The 21,543-nt window shown below is 50.4% G+C and overlaps 13 protein-coding genes across 13 annotated transcripts; 6 read left to right on the top strand and 7 right to left on the bottom strand.

The window, feature by feature from the left end:
• Positions 1–357: 357 nt before the first annotated feature.
• On the bottom strand, positions 358–3,327 carry PC9H_004984 (uncharacterized protein; the record flags this gene model as incomplete). The annotated part of the gene is made up of 3 exons (XM_036774563.1): positions 358–1,360; positions 1,414–2,191; positions 2,244–3,327. 3 exons carry the CDS (start codon positions 3,325–3,327, stop codon positions 358–360), a joined length of 2,865 nt encoding a protein of 954 aa, XP_036633065.1.
• Positions 3,328–3,566: 239 nt separating this feature from the next.
• Positions 3,567–5,997, bottom strand: PC9H_004983 (uncharacterized protein; the record flags this gene model as incomplete). The annotated part of the gene is made up of 11 exons (XM_036774562.1): positions 3,567–3,961; positions 4,015–4,106; positions 4,167–4,295; positions 4,348–4,552; positions 4,605–4,743; positions 4,792–4,897; positions 4,950–5,338; positions 5,405–5,488; positions 5,531–5,643; positions 5,700–5,808; positions 5,899–5,997. The coding sequence occupies 11 exons, from the start codon at positions 5,995–5,997 to the stop codon at positions 3,567–3,569; spliced, it is 1,860 nt and encodes a 619-aa protein (XP_036633064.1).
• A 235-nt stretch (positions 5,998–6,232) lies between these two features.
• PC9H_004982 (uncharacterized protein) lies at positions 6,233–7,559 on the top strand (the record flags this gene model as incomplete). The annotated part of the gene is made up of 8 exons (XM_036774561.1): positions 6,233–6,288; positions 6,352–6,361; positions 6,426–6,571; positions 6,632–6,727; positions 6,776–6,857; positions 6,909–7,067; positions 7,118–7,216; positions 7,269–7,559. 8 exons carry the CDS (start codon positions 6,233–6,235, stop codon positions 7,557–7,559), a joined length of 939 nt encoding a protein of 312 aa, XP_036633063.1.
• A 107-nt stretch (positions 7,560–7,666) lies between these two features.
• Positions 7,667–8,508, top strand: VAS2 (AP-1 adaptor complex sigma subunit Aps1; the record flags this gene model as incomplete). Its single annotated transcript, XM_036774560.1, has 7 exons — positions 7,667–7,700; positions 7,768–7,893; positions 7,969–8,099; positions 8,153–8,169; positions 8,222–8,249; positions 8,308–8,373; positions 8,431–8,508. The coding sequence occupies 7 exons, from the start codon at positions 7,667–7,669 to the stop codon at positions 8,506–8,508; spliced, it is 480 nt and encodes a 159-aa protein (XP_036633062.1).
• Positions 8,509–8,822: 314 nt separating this feature from the next.
• Positions 8,823–10,798, bottom strand: REX3 (RNA exonuclease 3; the record flags this gene model as incomplete). Its single annotated transcript, XM_036774559.1, has 7 exons — positions 8,823–9,012; positions 9,070–9,306; positions 9,356–9,650; positions 9,695–10,055; positions 10,108–10,248; positions 10,326–10,388; positions 10,451–10,798. 7 exons carry the CDS (start codon positions 10,796–10,798, stop codon positions 8,823–8,825), a joined length of 1,635 nt encoding a protein of 544 aa, XP_036633061.1.
• A 181-nt stretch (positions 10,799–10,979) lies between these two features.
• On the top strand, positions 10,980–12,727 carry PC9H_004979 (uncharacterized protein; the record flags this gene model as incomplete). Its single annotated transcript, XM_036774558.1, has 11 exons — positions 10,980–11,053; positions 11,108–11,152; positions 11,205–11,311; positions 11,367–11,722; positions 11,775–11,829; positions 11,876–12,038; positions 12,089–12,167; positions 12,220–12,296; positions 12,346–12,411; positions 12,461–12,598; positions 12,652–12,727. The coding sequence occupies 11 exons, from the start codon at positions 10,980–10,982 to the stop codon at positions 12,725–12,727; spliced, it is 1,236 nt and encodes a 411-aa protein (XP_036633060.1).
• Positions 12,728–12,990: 263 nt separating this feature from the next.
• Positions 12,991–14,632, bottom strand: PC9H_004978 (uncharacterized protein; the record flags this gene model as incomplete). Its single annotated transcript, XM_036774557.1, has 8 exons — positions 12,991–13,215; positions 13,274–13,487; positions 13,541–13,671; positions 13,725–14,003; positions 14,063–14,262; positions 14,328–14,396; positions 14,459–14,511; positions 14,565–14,632. 8 exons carry the CDS (start codon positions 14,630–14,632, stop codon positions 12,991–12,993), a joined length of 1,239 nt encoding a protein of 412 aa, XP_036633059.1.
• Positions 14,633–14,842: 210 nt separating this feature from the next.
• Positions 14,843–15,545, top strand: CSE4 (centromeric DNA-binding histone H3-like protein cse4; the record flags this gene model as incomplete). The annotated part of the gene is made up of 4 exons (XM_036774556.1): positions 14,843–15,023; positions 15,083–15,210; positions 15,263–15,399; positions 15,449–15,545. 4 exons carry the CDS (start codon positions 14,843–14,845, stop codon positions 15,543–15,545), a joined length of 543 nt encoding a protein of 180 aa, XP_036633058.1.
• A 485-nt stretch (positions 15,546–16,030) lies between these two features.
• On the bottom strand, positions 16,031–17,144 carry PC9H_004976 (uncharacterized protein; the record flags this gene model as incomplete). The annotated part of the gene is made up of 4 exons (XM_036774555.1): positions 16,031–16,174; positions 16,224–16,643; positions 16,696–16,857; positions 16,905–17,144. The coding sequence occupies 4 exons, from the start codon at positions 17,142–17,144 to the stop codon at positions 16,031–16,033; spliced, it is 966 nt and encodes a 321-aa protein (XP_036633057.1).
• A 266-nt stretch (positions 17,145–17,410) lies between these two features.
• On the bottom strand, positions 17,411–18,069 carry RPL6C (60S ribosomal protein L6-3; the record flags this gene model as incomplete). Its single annotated transcript, XM_036774554.1, has 2 exons — positions 17,411–17,662; positions 17,716–18,069. 2 exons carry the CDS (start codon positions 18,067–18,069, stop codon positions 17,411–17,413), a joined length of 606 nt encoding a protein of 201 aa, XP_036633056.1.
• A 246-nt stretch (positions 18,070–18,315) lies between these two features.
• PC9H_004974 (uncharacterized protein) lies at positions 18,316–19,311 on the top strand (the record flags this gene model as incomplete). The annotated part of the gene is made up of 6 exons (XM_036774553.1): positions 18,316–18,340; positions 18,393–18,482; positions 18,540–18,650; positions 18,708–18,850; positions 18,899–19,015; positions 19,063–19,311. 6 exons carry the CDS (start codon positions 18,316–18,318, stop codon positions 19,309–19,311), a joined length of 735 nt encoding a protein of 244 aa, XP_036633055.1.
• Positions 19,312–19,419: 108 nt separating this feature from the next.
• On the top strand, positions 19,420–19,913 carry PC9H_004973 (uncharacterized protein; the record flags this gene model as incomplete). Its single annotated transcript, XM_036774552.1, has 3 exons — positions 19,420–19,501; positions 19,557–19,680; positions 19,742–19,913. The coding sequence occupies 3 exons, from the start codon at positions 19,420–19,422 to the stop codon at positions 19,911–19,913; spliced, it is 378 nt and encodes a 125-aa protein (XP_036633054.1).
• Positions 19,914–19,973: 60 nt separating this feature from the next.
• On the bottom strand, positions 19,974–21,509 carry PC9H_004972 (uncharacterized protein; the record flags this gene model as incomplete). Its single annotated transcript, XM_036774551.1, has 8 exons — positions 19,974–20,047; positions 20,098–20,203; positions 20,268–20,299; positions 20,353–20,428; positions 20,477–20,565; positions 20,627–20,813; positions 20,887–21,395; positions 21,449–21,509. The coding sequence occupies 8 exons, from the start codon at positions 21,507–21,509 to the stop codon at positions 19,974–19,976; spliced, it is 1,134 nt and encodes a 377-aa protein (XP_036633053.1).
• Between the last annotated feature and the right edge of the window lie 34 nt (positions 21,510–21,543).

Genomic DNA, 21,543 nt, shown 5'->3' with positions numbered 1-21,543 from the left:
GATTACACGGTTGTAGGAGATTGAGGGAAAATGCATATGCTATGGTGCCGCAATAAGTTGTGTCCCTCGAGAGGTAATCGAGATAAAAACAAGACATGCACTGGGAGATAGCCTCCGAGTACGGCAATCGATCATGAATGATACAGTCATTTCGAGGCTGAAAACGAATGTGGAAACAAAGGAATGACAGTGAGCTGGGAGCGAATAGGTCGTACACTTCGAATAATTATGAAAGTTTTTTGAGGAATGATGTCAGATTGTTAGGATATAGATACGTAATGTGATAGACACAAGTCCAAATCCATGTAATGCGAAGAATGCGAATGAAATTGAATGGGTGTGATCCAAGGGATTCGATCAAGTGTGGAAAGTTTGTCTCCGTGATGCGGAAGGTTTTATAGCTGGCCGTTCTTGCTGTGAATTGGACTGCCGTTGATCTGAGTTTGGGGACATTTGACTGGGGAGGCCACCATGACGGGTTGGCAAAGCAGTCCATGGACTCGGCATTTGTTGGGATGTGTTATTAGGACTACGGGTAGATTGCCCTGGGTGGAGGGAGCGGCCACGCTCAGAGTATGGACGCTCGTAGGTGGATGGAGGGGTTTGTGAATATCGGTGGGGGTTGGCAGTACTACCTTGGGCAAGCGACGACGACGACGATGACGGCCCAGGACGATATGAAGAGTGATTTAAGCTGATGCCAGAGGACGAACGCTTTGACGAAGGAAACGCAGAGGGGGACATGTCGGCACTACCTCTTCTGGAATGTGACGGCCTGTTCTGAGGTGAAGATGGAGCGGAGCTAGCGGGGCGTTGATGCAGCCGCTCGCTTCCGCTGCTCCTGCCACTTCCTTGACTGCTCTCTCGCTGTCGAGAGCTCTGTCGGTCTAGACTGTGATCACGGCTTGAAGAACTTGAATTCGAGCTACGGCGATACTGTTGCATCATGAATGGAGGCGTCGGGGGCAGCAATGGCATGTCCATCATCGAAGGAACTAGTCCAACGCCAGGGAACATCATGGTGTTCATTTGGGCTGGCATCATCGGATTCACTGGCGCCATCATAATCATTCCGTTGAGGCTTTGTTGACTCCCATTCCACATCGTTGGCAAGGGGCCGCCATGGAAAGTAGGATAACTAGGCATAGTGGACGAACGGTCAACGAAAGGTCTTGAAGAGGTTGAAGCTACGGAATGACGCTTCATCTTGGAACCTGCATCTTCGGGAGCGTGGCTTGAATAAGAAGCACCGCCGGAAAGGCTGGGAGGTCTTGAGCTGCCTGGAGATGACCCACTGTTCGAAGGAGATGAACGAGTATGTGAAGGTCCATAAGCTGTGGCTGGAGACAAGGCGCTGTTGCTATCAGAAAACATTATTAGTTGAAGGGAGAACTGAAGCAATGCCATCCTTACATATTCGTGGTTGGAGGTCGGGTTGAAGCCGAAATTGAGGGAGGTCGGGCACGAGAGGTTGGGTCATAAACTTCTCCGGCCGCGGTATTACGTTCTCGGCTATCCTGGCGAAGGGACGTTGACGAAGAGAACGAAGGATGAAGCTTCGATCTCCCTGGTCCATCATCTAATCCGGCATACGTCGACTCTCTCAACCCACTAGGCACGTTCCCCGCTCGTTGAGCCTCCCTTCGAAGTCGGGCAGCAGTAACCTCGTCCCTGAGAGCCTTCTCGCGTCGTTCTTGTTTCTCTTTATCAGCACTTTCTCTCTCTCGCTTCTCCCTTTCCCAAGCCTGTTTCTCCCTTTCAAAGTCCAAGCGGTCCTTCTCCCTTTGCCTCTTCTCGTACTCAAGGAGTCGCCGTTGCTCTTCAATCTTTCTGCGCTCCATTACAAGTGCCCGTTGTGCCTGTTCCTCGCGGAGAAATTTGGCCTTCTCTTCGCGACGCTTCTTCATTCCTTGTGCGTATCCAACGGGGAGGCGGTCGGGAACGTCGTCTGCAAATCGAACACCACGCTTGACTGTAGGTACTGGGAAGGAAGGCAGGGGCGATTGTGATACGATGGGCTCCTCCACTTCGCCTTCAGAGTGCGACGAAGACGGGGAGGAACTAGCATCATTGACCACAGTGCTTGCGCCATCTTGGGTGGTGGGGACATCAACGGGGGCATCTGGGCTTGCACCGCACTCGTGGGTTGCACTAGGCTGCTCAGGAAGGTGGAAAACAGGAATGGTAGGAGCTTCATAAGGATTTGTTAGCATTCTGAGAAGGGTGAGGAATTGGCTTCTCACCTCTCCTAGCAATGGTCTCGTATGTCGGAGCGGCATCCATGGGGGTTGGTGAGCCCACATCAAAACCAGCCATCGCCTCCATTGCCTCGGAAAACTCAAGGTCTAGGACTGCGAAGGAAGTACCAGAGACACCTTTACGAACGATTACACCATCTTCCGATAACCACACTAGATATCTGTCTTCAAAGCATGGTCGGGATATCCAGCGCCGTACACCAGTGCTGAACCCTGAAACATGAAAATCTGTGGGGACAAACGATATGTCAATCGAAGACGACATGAGGCTGGATCGGGGCGGCACGTATTGGCCGAGGTCTAACGATGCGAAGTGCATGATGTCAGGGTCGTCCATTGGTATTCCATCACCATCCAACTGCCGTAGAAGGCGTTGCCGAAACATGGTCGCGAGTAAGGCGTGTTGGTTTGGAAGCCTAGGTGTGTTACAGGATTTCGGGAATAAGGGACTTCCGGTGACATTTGCAAATGGTGGCAAACATGTCGCGTCCTGAAGGCGCCGTTGCGTCAACTTCCTGACATTTGCTCGTGCAATGAAAGGATCCGGATGATTTGAATCAATATCGTTGGCGAGCGCTATGTTGGCATCGTCGGACCCATCCGTGGAAGGCGGTGCGGTCGTTTCAAGCCGAAATGTGGAGGAATCAATGAGCCGTCTGTTGCTCTGGGGAGGAAGATGAAGAAATGGGAGCGGGTGGATGTCCGCGTCGTACTTCGGTTCACGGGCGTGAAGGGAAGTCCGAGAGTGGTTGGGATGTCCTCGCTTCAAATTGCCTGACTTAACCGTACCAAGCCAGGACTTCCACGACTTTTTCGTGAGGGAGCGAGAAAGCGGGGACTCATCATCTGGGGTCTGTATGCTGGCGGACGCTGTTGAAGACGAAGAAGATTGGGCGCGATCGCTGCTGTGGGACGTGAGGTTGAGGGGCGGCGGAAGTGGATGAGCGGGCGAGACGGCGGTGTGGATCGCCAAAGAGGCAGCCTCCTCAGCTTTGCGAGTAGCGGTCGCCGACTTCTTTGATTCGTTCTTGTCACGCTTTGGTAAAAATACAGAGGCAAAGCGGCGCATTATGAAGAATCAGAGAAGGTCATGGGAGAAGTCGAGGTAAAAAGCTTGACGGGAGTGCGGCGGGAAGCGCTGCTAGAGTGCGGAGGGCGAGCAAGGGGAGCTGGGGGACGTTTGTGACGATGAGCGGGGGATAGAGAGGGAAAGAGCGGTGAAGAATCAGTTCATGATGGTTCGGGTGAGAGCCAGGCGCAAAATGCGGACAATTTCTCAGCGAAACACAAGTGACTGGTATTCTATTTTTAGTCATCTTCGATTAGCTCATCATCTTGGCCGCCGCCCCTCATCCTCATCTCCTTCGACCTCCGCTTCAAAGACTTCCACCACCCAGCAACTCGTCTCTCGTAGTTCTCCAACACGCGCAAAACATATTCTACAGGGACCCCGACAACTGTCCCCACCCGCTCCAACACCAATTCAATGTCTTCCTCAAGACTTCCAAATACATCACGGGCGTGGTAGATGGGATACTGTTCGGCAGGCAGAACTCTCGTTGCCTCGTCCCCATTGGTAGATGACAACGGAAGGTTGGCATCAAGTGGCCTCTCCGGGTAGATTGCCCGGTTGAAAGAACATTCTCGCCCCCATGCATCATGTTCGTTTAAGGGAAAGAACCTGTTCAGCACAGGAGACCCTCCTTCCATCACCCAAAATCAGTCAAATCGAGCCCTGTCCGAGTGGCGAGCTCACCAATTGATGCACTCCCGTCTTCTCCAACAAGTGCACGTTCGCAGAACCGTAGGTACGCGTCAACCTTATCATCATCCAGATCAGCGACTGACCTGCATACGGATCACGCGTCGCGACAAGGCCCGATGTAAAAGGAATGCAAATACACTGACATTGGTGATGAAGCGGAGAATAGTACGGAGTCGCGCTTTGCATCGCTTTCACTTGCCATTTTCAGCGCATCCAGGAATTCTTCCGGTTTGGGTAACCAACTGGCGGGATCTTCGCCATCTTGAGGTATTCTAAACATCTCCCGGGTTAAATTTCAACCAAGCGCAAAAGGATTGCTGGCACCTCCTTGTTCCGTCCAAGCCGTAAACCAATTTGAGGACGATGACTGTCGTAATTGCCAGTGCCAGTTCAGGGGGGACGTTATCATACTTGTGGCTTCCGGGGTGGCTCTTGGCGAGCCGTACCAAATCTGGGGATAGGCTATAATGAAGTGTCAGGGGTAGCGACAGTACATCGCCAAGTCGTTTGGTAAGGGAGTAGAGTATCGCTGACGTGTAGTTTAGTTTTCCTGTCACTAAATTGCGTAAAATAAAACGAACGTGTGCCGCCGAAAGCCTTTGTCACCCTCCAGAGGAGCGGTCCACCATTCACCTCCGGGATAACTACCATATAAGTCGCTTTCAGACGCTTCGCTAGGCGCGACACCAGAGCGTGAAGTACAAGAACTTGGGGCGAGTGCTAAGTTGGAGTCAGACCGTTGTAGCCGGTGTATAGGCAGGGGCTTACAGCAGGTGACAATGAAGCAGAGTTATACTTCGTCAGATGTAGCGCCATATCGCGGGGTAACAAACGAAGAGCCCCAAGGTAAGGCAGTTCGAAGGAATCTATCAGCCTAGACGAGCGAGTTCAATGTCCAAATCTTGTAAAAGTGTACAGCAACAGACCGGATGATGTCAGAGTACATGAAGGGCACTCGCAGAATCCACATGCCGACGATTAAAACTGACAGAGTACCCTGCAACCCCTCGTAAGTGTTCCTGCCTTTGGGTCTCCCCTTCCTTCCACTGCCACTACTCCGAGCCCGCTCACCATCCTCAAGCTCAGATCGAGAACCATTCGGCTCTTCGAGATCTGAGCTTGACGAGTAATCACTGTTTTCACGAAGAAGACCTGCGAGTTCATCATCGCCCGCTCCATCTCCGAACTCGTTTAGGCTTTGCAGCTCAGCATCGTCCCCTTCACCCTCGCTATCATCCCCCGGTGGTTTACCGTCCTCGACTTTGACTCTACGCGAAGCACGCGTTGCACCGGCGAGAGCGGCGCCATCGTCTATCTCCTGGCTGGCAGATTGCTTTACCCTGCCCTGACTACCCTCTGCCTTGGTTGTGGGATCCGTAACGCCTTGCGAATGGAAATACGGCTCAGCCGAGGGTGGAGTGGGAAGTAGCGATAAGTGTAAAGCCCAGACGTCCTTGCAAATCATCTTCGACGTATTAGTATTGGGAACTTTGATTGTAACCGAAACTACCTCGAATTCGGACGGTAGCGACCATTCTCGAACAAGAACAGCAACCTGGTGACGCAGGATGAGCTGCTGACACTGATAGTAGTGGTATAGACCGCGTGCGCCGTGGTACACTGAAATAGACGCGATAGCATCAACATTCTGTACCGAACCAAACTTAGACACGTACACTTGGGGTCAACGCGAGACCTTTCCTTCGTCTGCCGGTCCTGTTTTAGCGTGCGTTTCTTGAGCACATGTGGTCCGATTTCTTCATCAGCCGCCTCGTTGCGATAGTTCTACGCGTCGATTGGGTCAAGTGCGGAGGTGGAGCACAAGTCCAAGCGATTAGAAGCAGGGGGAGAAGCTCATTGTCGGCCTCGTCGTACCTGCATCACATGGCCCTCACTGCACACGATTTGGCCGCTAGAGGCTTCCTTGCGCCACTTTTTAGATTGACACACTGGGCATCGACGCTTGGGCGCCATGAAGAAGATAGACGGTTTGATTGTGGTCAGAACCACAGTTCCAGCTGCCCGAGATGATGGCAGTCGACTTCAGTAAATGTGTAATCACGTGCACGTCGCTCGATCATTCAGGCGCTTCATCTCCTGCAGTGCTGGCATCGCTTCTTCCAATTTCTCCATTTCTTAGACAAACTTAGGCTTCTGGTAATCCTGGCACACCAACATCTGACATACAACTAGAACTAGGGCTCCCACTATGAAGCTCTTCTACATCTTCGCACTCCTTGCACTCTGCGCAACGGCTGTTTTGGCGTAAGTTCCTCGAACCTCGGGTATTGAACGTACGGCAGTACTGACGCACATTCTTCGTTGTAGATGGGAGAAGGTCTGCCTATGCACGCTCTGAATTCCGAACCTTTCTCAACGTTGTGTCAAATTGTGCGCTATAGGAAGATCATGAAATATTTGACCTCGTAAGCGAATTAGAGGCCACAGAAGGGAAGGGAACGAACTTCTACTCGTGGCTAGACGTGCCGTCTACCGCAACAACGAGCGAGATTGCGAGGGCCTACAGGAAACTTAGCATGCAGCTTCAGTACGTTTCCATTTGTGGTGTTTGGGATGTCTCCCACTGATAATTATTCAACGTGTGTAGCCCTGACAAAAACCCTAATGACAAGACCATACATGAACGATTTGCTAGACTGGGAGTTGTGTCCACTATCCTCAGAAATGCGGAGAGCCGGAAACGGTGAGAACAGCACTCGCCCCGTCGTTGTCGTATGCTCATCCAGAACAGATATGACTTCTTCTACAAGAACGGTGTACCTAAATGGCGCGGGACTGGCTATTACTATGCCCGCTTCCGTCCAGGCCTTGGCGTATGTACTCTGCGGACCCCACTCGTCTCGCAACTCATAATGTTATGACAGACGGTTCTCGTTTTCCTCGTCGTGCTCACTTGCGGGCTCCAATATATCATCCAAAATATGACTTACAAGACCCACCTGAAGAGAATCGAAAAGATTGTCCAGGACGCTCAACAGGCCGCTTGGGGAGCGAAGATGATTCCTGGAGAGGGCGAGAAGAGAGTAAGGAATGTGATGGTGCTCCCCTACTCTTTCTGACCTACCTTTCGCAGGTCAAAGTCAACCTCGGAGGACCCTCCTATGACGACGATGGATATCCCATCCCTGGCAAGTCCATTAGCATGGTGGTCCGAGGTCTCGACGTGTTTATTGTGTGTTTGCCATCGTTTCACTCCGCCCCGCACCACTGAAAAACATGTACAGCGCAACCCAGATGGTTCTGAAGAAGCCGTGAATGCCTCGACTGCTGTTAGGCCAGCACTCTCAACAACATGGTTCCCGTCACTTATCCATTCATTGGTCAGAAAAACCTTGGGACGACGAAACAAGGGCAACGAAGTTAACAACGACGAACTCGCCTCTGAGGTTGACGACACCGATGGGGAAACCAGCAGTGTTTCGGACAGTAAAAGTGGTACAGCCACACCGTTGGAAGGCAGACCCGCGGCCGTCAAAGCTGGCGGAAAGCGCAGAAAGGCCATCCGCAAAAAGTAGGCTACATAGACTCTAGAGGCATATAGACTTTGAGTACAGTAGTAATCCTAGTTGATGATGTCAACACCATATGTCGGTGTTGTCCTCTATTTATACGGAACACCTTTATGATCAACTACATCCTCCTGGTATCTCGACAAGGTGCGCAGCGACCGATTGCCCGACGTTGGTGCCCTGATACATCCCGCCAATGTGTTTTTTTCCGCAGGAAAGGTCCGTTTGGCCAAATGGTTCACCACCATGGCGCCGAAGGTGAAGGCCAAGATCGTCAAGGATGTCACGCAGCTGGTCCTCGCTAGGCGCACTCGGATGTGCAACTTCCTCGAGTACAAAGGTGCGCACTGGCAACCGAGCATCGCGGGCACAGTCTCATGATGTCGACGAACGGTTTTGACCCTACATTGTGCAGATACCAAGGTGGTCTACAGGCGATATGCATCCCTGTTCTTCGTTTGCGGCATAAGCACGGAAGACAACGAGTTGGTCACGCTGGAAATCATCCATAGATACGTCGAGATCTTAGACCGATACTTTGGCAATGTGAGTCGCCCACCGTTGTGTAACCAGTTCGTCAGCTTGATCGATGAAACTAGGTCTGCGAGTTGGATCTGTACGTATAGATACCCCTCCATTGAGTAAATAAAGCTCACGACTCGGGACAGCATATTTAACTTCCAGAAAGCGTATGCTGTACGTGATCATCCCGTCCGTCACATCGTATATGCCTCTTACTTGATACCTTACATAGATACTCGACGAGCTTATCATTGCAGGCGAATTGCAGGAGTCTTCTAAGAAGTCAGTTCTTCGAGTAGTGAGTCACGATCTTATCCTGCCTCAACAACGTTCCCAATCATCCCATCCATTCAAGGTCACTCAATCGGATAGCGTCGAAGAGCAAGAAAACTCAGAGGACACAATGGCCCGACTAGGCTCTCGCAGTGGTTAGACTTCCTCCATTCTCCGTGGCACCTTTACAAACAATTGCATTCTGTTCCCTCTGTCTAAAGGTCCCATGATGTAGTATGACGGTGCTACGACGACGGTGTGGATTCGCCGCTGGTAGTCCTTACATATTTCTATGACAATATGAAGGCGGACGGTCCCAAGCAACACCCCGGCCTGATGCTCATCCCCTCGTTCGGAATCGCTGGCGTTCGATTCTGCGTTCGGCGAGGCTGGTCGCCGGGCGGGTAGCGATGTAGTTAGACTTCGTTGTAATAATGTACACCCTGACACGAATGTTCAATCGCGAACGCCTTGTCAAGTCACTGTGGCAGTTGCATGGCTCTTGAGTGTAGAGGGCGCAGGTGTAGTAGTAGTGCGCGAAATCTTCGACTGGTTGAGGATAAACCATCTGACGAGGTCCAATGTTGCTACGGAATCTTCAACAGACGAGTGGCCGGTGGTCCCGCCGCCAGTTTGTATAATCTTTCCAAGATGTTCACGAACACTGAAGATGGTGACTATTGAACTGCTGGCCACGAGAGGAAGTAATGAAAAGGCTTACAGGTCCCGAAGTGAGCGACGGTATGGAGCGCCTGCGCGATGCGGAAATAGAATCGCGGTGTCCACACAACGATGATGGATCATCCGCAAAGTTTTTACATCATTCTCGAGACCATGCCCAATGATGATTGTCTCCGAATTGATAAACGAATCAAGCGACGCCCGGATAGCTGTTAATGGCAGCACGGCTTTGGCGTGCGCCTCTTCAGTGATACCAGAGAAGCGAGTGTTGTAGTCACTGTTGATAAATTAGCATGGGCGCAAGGCAATGAGATATGGACACTTACATCACCTCAACACCATCATCCATCCGAACAAGCTCATCAAAGATCTCCTTGCCAGCGCCGTCGACAACAGAAACTCGCGCGCACCGAAAACCGCCTGTCGTGTAAACCATCTCACAGTCCAGTGCGACCACGTCAAGAGCCGTATCAGATTCTGTTGGTGATCGAGTGGGCGTGAATGCATGTCGTGCATGCAACGTCTCAGCATCGGATTCATAAAAGACGTGAGTGCCCGTGACACATCCTCCACCATCGCCCGCAGGGCTTGAGCAGCAAGAATATATCCGCGATCGTTGGCCTGTAGAATGACGTCACTTCTAGTAACTTGCAGGCACGAGACACAGAACTTGCCTTCAATCATCTTCGTATAAGGGCGGCCCCAATGGTGCAGGCATTCGCCAGCCTCTTCGCGCCGCTTCACTTGAAAGTATTGAACGCAGCGATCGCATTTAGCGATCTTGCCTTCAATGGCGGGCTCAGTACCGCCAGGTGCTTCGGGTGCTGCAACGATATAGCCCCATTTCCGCATATCTTCGACAGAGAGAACGAGGGATTGAAGTTGGGACCGAGAAAGACGCAAGGCCTGCAAGGACTTCCTTGCCTCTTCGCGTTCAGCAATGTCTCTTTCCGTTCCAACGGAAGGATGCGAGATGCCATCAGGCACTGGACGCCGTTTCAACGAAGCAACAGTAGTGATGACAGCCTGGTGTATGTTTGTGAATATCCAGAATGGGTGGGGTGATAGGAGGGCCTACATTGCGATAGGTGAACTTGGTGGAAACTTTGTAGACTTCCTCTTCTTGCCGCAGGGCATGTTCCGACGCAAGGGAAGGATAAGTAGGAAGGATGAGCTCGTAGAGCACAGAGTAGTGGTCGAATATTGTCTTGAGCATTGCCTGAAGAATGAGGAAGGGGAGGAAGGTGAACATGGGGATCGTAGGTGTGGACTATTAAATAGCGGGAGGATAAATACCTGACGAACAGGGACAGCTACCTGAGACTGTGCCGCGTTAACCTTTAGTAGAGGTACCCCCGTCTGTGAAACGACAGGGCGTAGGCTAGAGAACACACTGACAGATCAAATGTTGGAGAACATACAGTAGTGTGAGACGCGGTTGGCACGGCAAGGGGTCTCTGCGTTGGGCCTAACTTCTGCAGTTTCCTCGGAGGCTCTCCATTTTGGCTGCTAGTAGACGAGGGTGCGACAGATCTACGTATTCCAGCAGAAGGGATAGGGCGTTTCGCCGGTATTACAGCCGCATCAGGTGCACGGGCAGGCGGACTGTCTGACGCCTTTCTATCAAGCTCAGCGGGCTTCTCATATGGAATATCCAAGGATTGCTCGGGTGGCAGGATACTTTCATGAGAGAAGACGCAGCGTATCCGCGAACAGTGGTCTCGCTGGGGACATGGCAGTTTATGGAATAGGCGCAATGAGGGGAACATGAAGCAGATGGGACCTGAGCTCGGCGGCCTAGCGATTTAGCTCAAGGGGTTGTGCTGCGCGAGGGCGATGCGGATGATGGCAGACTGAGTTTGAGGACAGTGCTAACGCGACTCTGCATAGTTCGGCAACACGTGAACATCACTTCTCTTAGCGCCGGAACTCCTCTCTCACCCGACGGCCATGCAACCGAACAAATTGAAAACGAGAAACCGGTCGAGCTCGTTGCACGTCCTCACCAATGGCATGCAATTAGAGTGAGTCTCGTAAATACTCGCCCATTCTACTCTGATAAGACCTTATGGATGCAGGAAGGATGTGAACCACCATTTGACGGGGCCATTCCTGCCTCAAACGTATGTTTTACGCGTTGCTTCGACGCAAGTCTGATTCTTGACGCTTCTATAGTCCACTTGGTTCGGCGGCTTCGTCGCGTACTGCGTCGCCCGTGCCCCCCTACAAGAAACTTCCGCCTCCCCAGCCCTCCGCCTTACTCACTTGGGCGATTGATCCATGTGCGCATTTGTTCCCTGTCTATCCCTTGGCCTGTCGGCACTGACAGCTCTTCAGTGGTCGCGTTTAAGATTCTCATAGTGCCAGTCATTCTTTACATTAATTGGGACCTCATCACCCCGTTCGTCGATCCTTCGCTGCAAAGTCGAAACCCATTTGCGCCGCTCTTCCTGCTCTCGCATCGCGTGCCGGCCTCCTCAGAGGAAGACCCGAGATACCAAAAAGGATACCTAGACCTATTATTCATCGCCTACTACATCGTATTCTGGTCGTGCATTCGCCAAATCATCACCGTCAACATCTGCAAACGCATCTGCCACTACTTTGGTATCAAAAAGCAGGTGAAGATAGAAAGATTTGGTGAACAGGGATATGCTTTCGTGTATTTCGCCTTTTTCGGCGCGTGGGGTTTCGTAAGTCGTCGCCCAAAATACCTCCTAGTTGTCACCAATATTCAAATTACAGAGGATAATGTCCCAACTCCCTTCGTTCTGGTACCGTACGGAGCATTTTTGGCTCAGTATGTCATTCCACGCAATCTTGGAGTCTCGCTGACGTTATTGCAGACTACCCTCATTGGGACATGAAACCTGAGCTGAAGTGTTATTACCTCGTACAAATGGCATACTGGTGGCAACAGCTCATCGTGATGGTGCTGGGTCTCGAGAAACCCCGCAAAGACTACCGCGAACTTGTCGCTCACCATGCCGTTACATTGTGGCTTGTGGGGTAAGGCCACCCAAATTCCTACGCGTGCATCATTTTGACTGCCTTTCCAGATGGAGCTACCTCGTCAATCTTACCTTCATCGGCAACGCGGTGTACATGAGCATGGATATTCCGGATACTTTCTTGGCGGTATGTTATATGGAATGTTATGCACGCTTCTATTCAACGCCTCTCGATGTAGTTCTCCAAGCTGCTCAATTACCTCCAACGGGAGACGGCCAAGATGGTAGTCTTTGCGGGCCTTCTTGTCACCTGGTCGTAAGTTCGTAAGATGCTCTAAATGGAACATTTTCTAATATCACTGCAGTTACTTCCGCCTTTGGTTGAACCTTAGAATACTCTGGTCGGTGTGGAATGAATTTGATCTAATCCCGTACGCGGTTTGTCTCGTACATGAAGCTCACTAACAGTATTGATCGCAGAGATGAGGCAAAACAATGGTACCCAGAGTCAGGCGCCTGGCTCGTTTGGTGGATGAAATACCAAATCTTCACACCGTTGCTCTTGTTGGAATTCCTTAACCTCTTCTGGTATTACTTGATATTGCGTATCGCTTATCGGTACGTAGACAAGCATCACAATAATGAGACAATTACTCAAGAAATTATAACAGAGCAATTACGACGAATACGGCAACTGATGATCGCTCCGACGACGAAGACGAAGGTGATGATGGCAAAGAAGATTGAGTACTCCCAGAACCGAGCATATGGTCCAGACTCTATAGGCTACAACACGGCCGTAATGACTAATCGTAGACCGCGTATAAGGAGGACGGTAGGCACTAATGATTGGATTCACGGATGTTTTTTGCATACATTGACTCTGATGATGTTACCAAAAAGATGTGCGGAACGGAACGGTTGCCAAAAATGTAGTCAAGAATGCTGGTGAGTAATGGCGGTGCTGTTCAATGTCGACGATGTTTCGATGCTGGTTGTCAAGCCTTCGGCTATTCTTCTGCGGTGTTCAGCAGGCCTGTCGCCCTATCATACGCGGGTGGCGCTGGAAATAAACCCTCCATGTCTTCGTAATCGCTATCTTCATCCCATGGATGGAACTCTATTTCAGGGTCATTGGTCGCAGCAAATTTAGCAGCCTGTTTGGGCCATCGTTGCTCTCTTTGTGCCTCTAAGTCTGCACCCGATGCCATTGACTTGAAGGCAAGCATCGTGTACTCCAAACATAATACAGTCAGTAGTGTAGGCTGTGGGGTAGTGATGATAGACACTCACGTGGGCGTCGTTGCCCGCGTTGTGGAGGAATCGGGTTGGAATGCCCAGAAGGCGGCAACACTCGCTCAAGGACTTCTTCTGCTCTCCGTTGTTGACCAATGCTCCGAACAGATCGGATGTGTCTACGTAGAAGATGCCATCCTCAGGGAGGTTGTCTGGGAGGATATGGGTCCCTAGCCTCACAGGGGCCTCGATATCGCGGCTCTCAAGGTATCTTATTGACGATGAGTATGCTTTACGCGGATGAGTCAAGGTAAATATACTGACTTGACATCTTGTCCATGATCGTGGAAGACCAGGAATACGGGGCCTTGTTCGAGCATCATGTCAAACAATCCGTGAACGCGTTTCTTGAAATTCTTCTTGTTCAATACCTCGCTCTTTCCGAAGTTGTAGTGCTGCCGAAAGATCAATAAGACATATGTATACATCCAATGAAAAGTCCGCTTACATCGCGATTGCCTTGGACATAGACGGAGTTGGTATACATCTTGTGCTCCTCGATGATGAGGTGAGCATATTCAGCGACTTCTTCGCCGTTCTCCCAGTGGACGAAGCTATAGCCAAGTTCTGTGATCACGTCGTGCGACTTCTCCCAAGCCTCGATATCAATTGCACACCAAACGCCTTTCTTCGCCGCCCAGAAAGTTCGTATGAGATCAAATAATTGGAGTCTGCGCCCGAGACCGGGTGTCTTTCCCTTGAGCTTCTTGTTGCTTTTCTCGATTTTCTGACATTCAATATTAGCATTAGGACGAGGATCAATGCACTGGTAGAGGAAGGCCAAACCTTAACAATGTTTTTCAGATCCCATCCAGTCTTGACGAGCTTAGCCGATATGCTCGTCAGATTAGATGGTGTCAAAAGACAATCGGAGTATGGAAGTGCTATCATTTGTGTCGTCTTCCCCACGGCATGAAGCCAGTATCTACAATAATCGATTTGGGCTGATGACATGAGAAGCCGGGATTCACCACTGGGGAATGTCCCTGAGTAAAGTATTTAGTAGTAAGTATCAATCGATGCGGTCTCGTTGTAGGAGTTTACGGCTCACCCATGTACATTGTTATCCCCTCCTCACCGGGATGCAGAGGATGATCAGGATGAACGATAGAGTCATGGGCTACAATACACAATTCTCAAGTAAGAAAGACGTTAGACCGAAGAAATGATTATTGTAGTTACCTAGGATAGCCTTTAAGGCTCTCTCATCGTCTCGATTGGGTAGTGCTGATGGCCTGGATTGATTTACGAATGAAATTGTACGCGAAATGAGTTGGAAAGTGCCTACCATTGAAACCATATGTCTGTCCACCGGTAGTAGCCCGTCACCACGGGATTGTTCGACTTTGGGGCCATATCACTAGAAAATGTGCAGTATTTTCGCTGTGTGATCGATTGAGCTGTGCAATGAGTCGCGTTTGCAATGCATTGAGAGAAGCAACTCTGGAAGTATATAACGCGATGAAATTAGCGCCGGCTACTTGATTTAGGCATGTGGTGTTCCATCGTGAGATTCCTCCACAATGAGTTGAACCACTCCTTTCATCTTGGTGTTCTTCCTCCACTATGGCTCAAACCGTCCAGCGCAGCGGCTTAAGCAAGCGTAAAGAACGACCCTCGGATGCGGACGTCCAGCCTTCCCCCGCCAAGAAGGCGAAAGCTACTGCGAGGAAAAGTACAGGCGGCCGACCCCCTGTTCCACCATCCGCGCCACGGGGAAGCAATGCAAGTGGTTCAGGTGGTGACCGTACGCGTAGTGGGGGCCTGTCTATGCTTTTCCTGTGGACTTTGCTAACTTCATTCTAGGAGATAGTGGTACCGCTAATGCCGGCAAGAAACGAAGATTCCGACCTGGAACGGTTGCGTTGCGAGAAATCCGAAAGTATCAAAAGAGCACGGATCTTTTGATTCAGAAACTCCCGTTTTCGCGACTGGTGCGCCGCTCTTCCACTCCCTCATGGGATGCCGTATTAACTCCCTCTCAAGGTTCGGGAGATTGCAATGGAGATGACCACCGACGTGAATGACGGATACGGCGACAGTGGATTACGGTGGCAAACATCAGCATTGTTGGCACTTCAGGAAGCCACAGAAGCTTACTTGGTGCATCTATTCGAAGACGCGTGAGTCATTCTCCCATGAGCGTGGTGAATCACGCCAAATTTGAAGTAGGAATTTATGTGCTATCCACGCCAAACGAGTTACGCTTATGCAACGCGACATCCAACTGGCTCGTCGGATACGTGGCCCTTGGGGTGGCATGGCGTGAGGGCATTCAGCTGTACACTACAAGATCTGTTTATTATTTATTCTTACACCGCTGTATCGACTATACAGTCGTGCAATGTGGGCCATTGTTCATTTATTACGTACAGTTCCGGGGTACTTCAAACAACGTATGTCTTATCGCATCATGCGTTGAGTATCACTGAATTCTCAAGCGGCCTGTGGGCCTGTGGATATTGTCACTTGTCGGGTGCCAAAGCCTTCATGCACGAGATTGAGTTACATGGGATCTAGCACCTATCCTTATCCTCAAGATTACACCTGCGAGCCCCGCTGGTTGTGGAAGCGAATGTACCTGCTATAAGGTGGGGTCAGTAGGCGCTAAGAGCAAGACAGAAAACACTCGAGAACGGTCAGATTAGATCAAGAAATAATCAACGGGAACCATCCCAACAGGAGGTTCCCTCTCAACCACTTTTATAATCACTCCGCTCGAGTAAGGCAGGCAGAGGAAATTACTCACAAGTGTTATCTTCGAGCAGACGTCGCTGACTTCCGTCCGTTTGGCTCTTTAACGAGGCGTCTTTGCTTCCGCCTCATGTCCCACCAGTCCATTCCCCAAGTCTGGAAGAGACCAAACACGGCCGATGTCACCCAGTACAGCGTAACACTCTGAGAAGGTATAAGCTCATACACACGAGACTAAGTTGCGGAAACCTACTCCAGGCATGACAGCGGCAAAGATTATCCGCCCAACTGACAGAAGTCTCAAACCTGATTTGAGCAACTTGTTTGGCTGTATGGTAGGTTTGCCGCCTTCTGCAATTCGTTTTGCATTAGCCTCGTCAAGTCTTTGTTGTCGCTCTCGCTCAGCAGCAGTCATTACCCAGTTACTCGATTCCACGTTTGCCATGGTGATCATTCCGAGGATGATGGGGAGGGTCATTGTTGGGTCGGGGTGTGCAAGTGTCGTAAGCGTTAGAAAGGATTCCGAGTCGAAAGGTGTCGGGGCAATGGAAAGTCGAGACAGAACCATAGATGAGATTACGAAGACTGGTAACTGAGATAGAGTTGGAACAAGAATTGATGTGAGGGGACCACATTTGTGTTTCTTGTACAGTTGTTTCCGGAGGTCGGTGAGCTGGTATCGTGCTTAGCCAGTTGCGTTGCACCCGGTCCGTTTGTACACATACCAAAGCAGTCGACCTTTCACCGTGAATAGCCTGTATCTGTTTCTTGTCTCCTCGTATCCCCTGCGCTTTCATCTGCTTCAGGACACCTTGGTAGATTGCCGGCTTCGCCCGCTCTAGTTCTGGAATGACATATTCTTCAATTCTCCACGCGCGTTTCTTGCCCTACACGCAATGAGATAGGTAGAATCACGGAAGGCGCCAAGACGTACCCAAATTGCTACAGGTAATAGGCAGAAACGCGTGAGCACGGTGACTATGATGATTGTTGAGGAATATGTGGGGCAGGTTGTGGGCAAGGGTAGGGCAATAGCCAAATCCAAGAAACCTTCACCGAGACTCCGTATGAAGTGTCTTCTCTGACGCAGGAAGCATGGCCGCTGTATCGACTGGAAGGTAGTTTTTCGATAGTCGCGAAGGAGGGAACGCGAAGTGGCCCGACAAACAAGCATGTCAGGCCTTTGTGAAGTCACGGTCACAAAAATCTAATCAAGGTATTTCGCACTAAGCGCCGGTGAAACTGATTATAGGTCGTTGTCATTGAGGAATGTCTTCTGCCTGGACATTACAAAGGGACGGCAGGCCCATATCAATTCATGTGAACGATCCCTGTCATAGAGGTCATAGCGAGCAATAAAACATATATCATATAAGTGCAGCGCGGTAACCCCAAGACGCCGATCCATCTCCTCTGCCCGACGAAATCTATCAGCCCACTTCAGAAGACGAGTTGGTGGGGATATTGGCCCTTGGACAGGCCGAAGCTGGCCTTGAGGTACTTCGTGAGGTTTTCGGATTTCTTAACGGCAGCGATGATAGCTTTGTCAACCTCCTTCTGGTCCGACGTTTTCGATTCAGGAAGCGGCTCCTTTGGCTTTGGCTTGCCATCCTCAAAGAACTCAGTCTCTGCTGACTGCTTCTCCTTGGACACGGTTTTGGCGAAGTAGGAATCGGTGAACTTGTCATCAAGCTAGTGAATCATATGAGAAGCCGGATCATAATGATCAAGTGCAAGAGACGTACTTTGAAGTCGGCAAGTTCGACTTTTGTTGAAGTTGCGATAGTGTACGCCTGGTTGACTCGGCGGAGGGGGACACCGTTGACCTTGAAAGGACCTGTGACCAGCAACAATCCGCTATCCAACTGCTTCAAGAACACCACCCTCTTTCCCCTGTACCGACCAGCCAACAAGATCAAGACGGTGCCCGGTGTGATGGAGCCGCGTAGCTTCGTGGGCTTGTGTGATTTACGACTCTTTTTTGGCTGGCGGATGTCTTCGGCAGGATAGAATCTTGGTGCCTTGGTAGTTGGCACCTGCCGTGTACCGCCATTCTTCTCCCCTCCTACTTGTTTCTCAACGGTTGCGGGTGAAGCCATCTGTATCTATAACATTTGAGCCACATAAAGATAATACAAATATCGTCATACCTTGAGTCTTGAGGTCGTCGTTGCCAGTGCCGGTCGGGGAAATCGTAAGTAGTACCTTGTGTGGCTGAGACGACTAGATAGCACCACCGGCAAATACCGAGGTGGCCCTAGGGTTAGGGGTAACGAGACGCTGGCGCTTAAAGTAGTTCAAGTTAGCGCTTGTAGTATTCGCTGCTTGTCAAACTACTACTCACGATGTCTGAACCTTCCGCAAAGAAAGGTGTGTACTCTGATAGATATGTTCTCCCGTCGCACGCTAACAATCCGAGTAGATGACCGTCCGATCGTGTGGTTTGACATTGATAACACACTATATTCTGCGAGCACGAAGATATCGCAGGCCATGGGCCAGCGAATTCATGGTGAAGCTGCTTGAGAATCACTCTCGGAAAGCTAATAAGATTCCCCTTCAAGTGCAGCTTACTTTCTAACCCTTGGACTCGATGACGATGCCGCGTCGGAACTTCATCACCGATACTACACGCAGTATGGCTTGGCCCTGCGCGGATTAACGAGACACCATCAAATCGGTAAGAACTTCATCCGTTGTACAAGAGGTGAGCATAGCAACTCATGCTTTCTGTCAGACCCCATAGACTTTGACCGTAAATGCGATGGGTCTCTACCACTTGAAGACATGATCTTCCCAAGTGAATCCTTGCGGCAATTGTTCCTGGATATAGATCGGAGTAAATTTCGAGTATGGGCCCTCACTAATGCCTACCGTACGGTGCGTCGCGGTCCGTCGGGTTATGATCGCTCCTAATAGGTGCCCTAGCATGCAGAAAGAGTCCTGAAGATTCTTAACCTCACCGATCAGATCGATGGACTCGTGTTTTGTGACTATGCAGAACCAAACTTCGTGTGCAAACCCGAGCCAGCATTCTATGAACAGGTACACTCATAACTCTCGACGATATTTCCAAATCTGATTCATTCCAGGCCTTGAAAGTTGCAAACATCTCCGATCCCACTCTTTGTTACTTCATTGACGACAACAAATCGAATGTCCTAGCTGCCAAGCAATTAGGATGGGGACGATGTGTACATTTCTGTGAACATGGCCTAGAGTCAGTCGAGGGAGGCAAGAAACTCGTCATCAATAACTCCGACGTCGGTAGTAGTGAAATTGTGTCGGTGACCAACTTAGAAGAACTTCGGTCAGTTTGGCCGGAGGTATTCAAGCAATAGAGTACTGTATATAAAACACGATTTAGGTTGGAAGGATTTACTGTAATAATTCGCCCAAGTACTAAGCGCCATATTTGTACATCCTTGATCTTGAAACACTATCACCCGATGAACGACTTACGGCCGCGTTACTCGCATCCATTCACTTTGCAAGAGGCAGCTCACTTCGATGTCAGCACGATTACTGAAGGTTGCTCTTCTCGGTCTCATGCTTCACTCGCCGCATTGACGGACGCCTTGTGAAGAGATCTCTCGACTTGATAACTCCCTTGCCCATTTACGGGAAACCCAAACTGTACTTCAAGAGTATAAGGATAGTGACCCGGATGTCGAACTTGTGAAAGCATACGAGGAGAACAAGATTGTCATGTCAGTGATGCACTTCCCGAAAGTGTATATCCCGGACTGATGCACCTCACCATGTGTGCAGTGAAGCCCAAGAAGAACGAATATTCATCCTACGACAAGCGCTCAGCGAGAAGGGCTTGTCTTCTCATTATACGGGTGCCTCACCAGCGCGGATTAGCCAGCCAGAAACGGGAAACCGCGAGGCTGCACTAGCGAACAATGACGAAGATGAGAATGAAGGAATACATTTGTGATGTAATATGTTAATATATTATATGATGTACAGATGCATGAGCGGAGGTTGCCTTGCAAGATCAAAACAATGTCAATGATACCACATGCGAAGAATCGGTTACTTCCAGGACAATACCATCGTAGCCGTAGAGGCCTGAGACCCATCAATGGGACGCAAAGAGGAGCACTACATCAGGCACTTACGTGTTGTGGGGTTCGCGAGGGTAACACCTTCGTCATCAGCAGTGCGATCTAAAGGCATCGAAGGCGGAGGGCCTCTTGGGTTCAAAAAGTGACTTATTGTTTCAAACTTCGTTTTAGTTGTCCATTAGTTGTCAGAAGATCATCTGCTTTTGGGGAGAAGGGGAGCTCACCCTGTCACTGAAGTGCCGCCTCGGAGGAGAATCTAACGGTGGCCACTCAGTGGAGATACCCGACGCAATAGACCATCCAGCTTACCATCCTCGTCGTCCTCAGGCTGTCCCTCCAATTCCCATATACATCGCTTGTAGCGCTGAAATTGAGGCGTCCCTGGCTGTGGACAGATGAGCGAAGACAATAGAACGAAGGGATTTGCGCGCACGATATTAGTGTGAACGATGACCTTCCGCACTATGTGACTATTTCCAGATATCAGGAAGTCGAGACCGTGTTGAAAGTAGTTGTAGAAGTCTTAACGAATTGAAAGGTCAGTCAGTAGGTGAACTCACTAACCACGGCGAGACAAACTGACAGCCTCTATCTTCCTCGTTTGCATTTGAGGTCAAATGTATGGTCATACGGTCGTCATCTTTGTAATGCTTTCGTGAAGGAGGGCCAAGATCCACAGTCAAGTCTTGTGCAGTTGTCTCCCCCAGCCGAATGTGTAGAGGCTCCGTGGATCCGATGGGGTGAAAAAATAGTGTTATTCCAACGTGGATCTGTACAGGGCAGAGCAGAAGACGGTCATAGAGGTGACATACAGATCCCTCAAGAAGATACGGGCCTAATTACCTTAACAACTGCTTTGGCCACCTCACCCGCCATTGTAGGAGATTCTATCACCTCGTCCAGGGCATCACGGTCAGAACCATCCAGTGGCTTCTGCGAAACAAACACCCGCTTGACTACCTGGCCTCTGTCTTCTGCCTGGTTGCCTTTGATGCCTTCACCTAGACCATCTTCTTCGAAGCTGAACCATAGACCAGGATACTTCAAGTCCTCGCCCGCATATGTCGGTCCAAACGTTCTGTTGACTCCAGAGCGCCGCAGCACCTGATCTATAGACGAAAGTATCGTGTCCTTGTACCGCAGCACCACTGGTGGGTTGGGATCGCGAAGTCTGCGGAGACAGATAGTATGAAGCCGCTGGTTCTTGCTAGAGAAGAGGAGATCAAGGTGAGGCCGAAGGTGCAGAATTATGGGTGTGAGGACGGATGAATCTGGATCATATTTCACGTCGACTTGGGGGAATGCTTCTTGGTGTCGGTGCAATATATGTAGGATATTCCATAGCGATGCCCCTGTACCCGGTGTTTGAGCTCGTGGTCAATCTTCAGCTCCAAAGTAGACCGACCGATCTCAAAGATACCGAGTCCCGAACCAGGTCTGATGTCAATGTCGAGTGCAGGGAACATGGGGGCGAGTACAGGAATGCACTGTGCGCGAAGG

The sequence above is a fragment of the Pleurotus ostreatus genome (assembly GCF_014466165.1).
Source record: "Pleurotus ostreatus strain PC9 chromosome Unknown scaffold_3, whole genome shotgun sequence".
NCBI lineage: Eukaryota > Fungi > Basidiomycota > Agaricomycetes > Agaricales > Pleurotaceae > Pleurotus > Pleurotus ostreatus.
The sequence above is the reverse complement of the archived record's forward strand: the minus strand, read 5'-3'. Positions and strand labels throughout refer to the sequence as shown.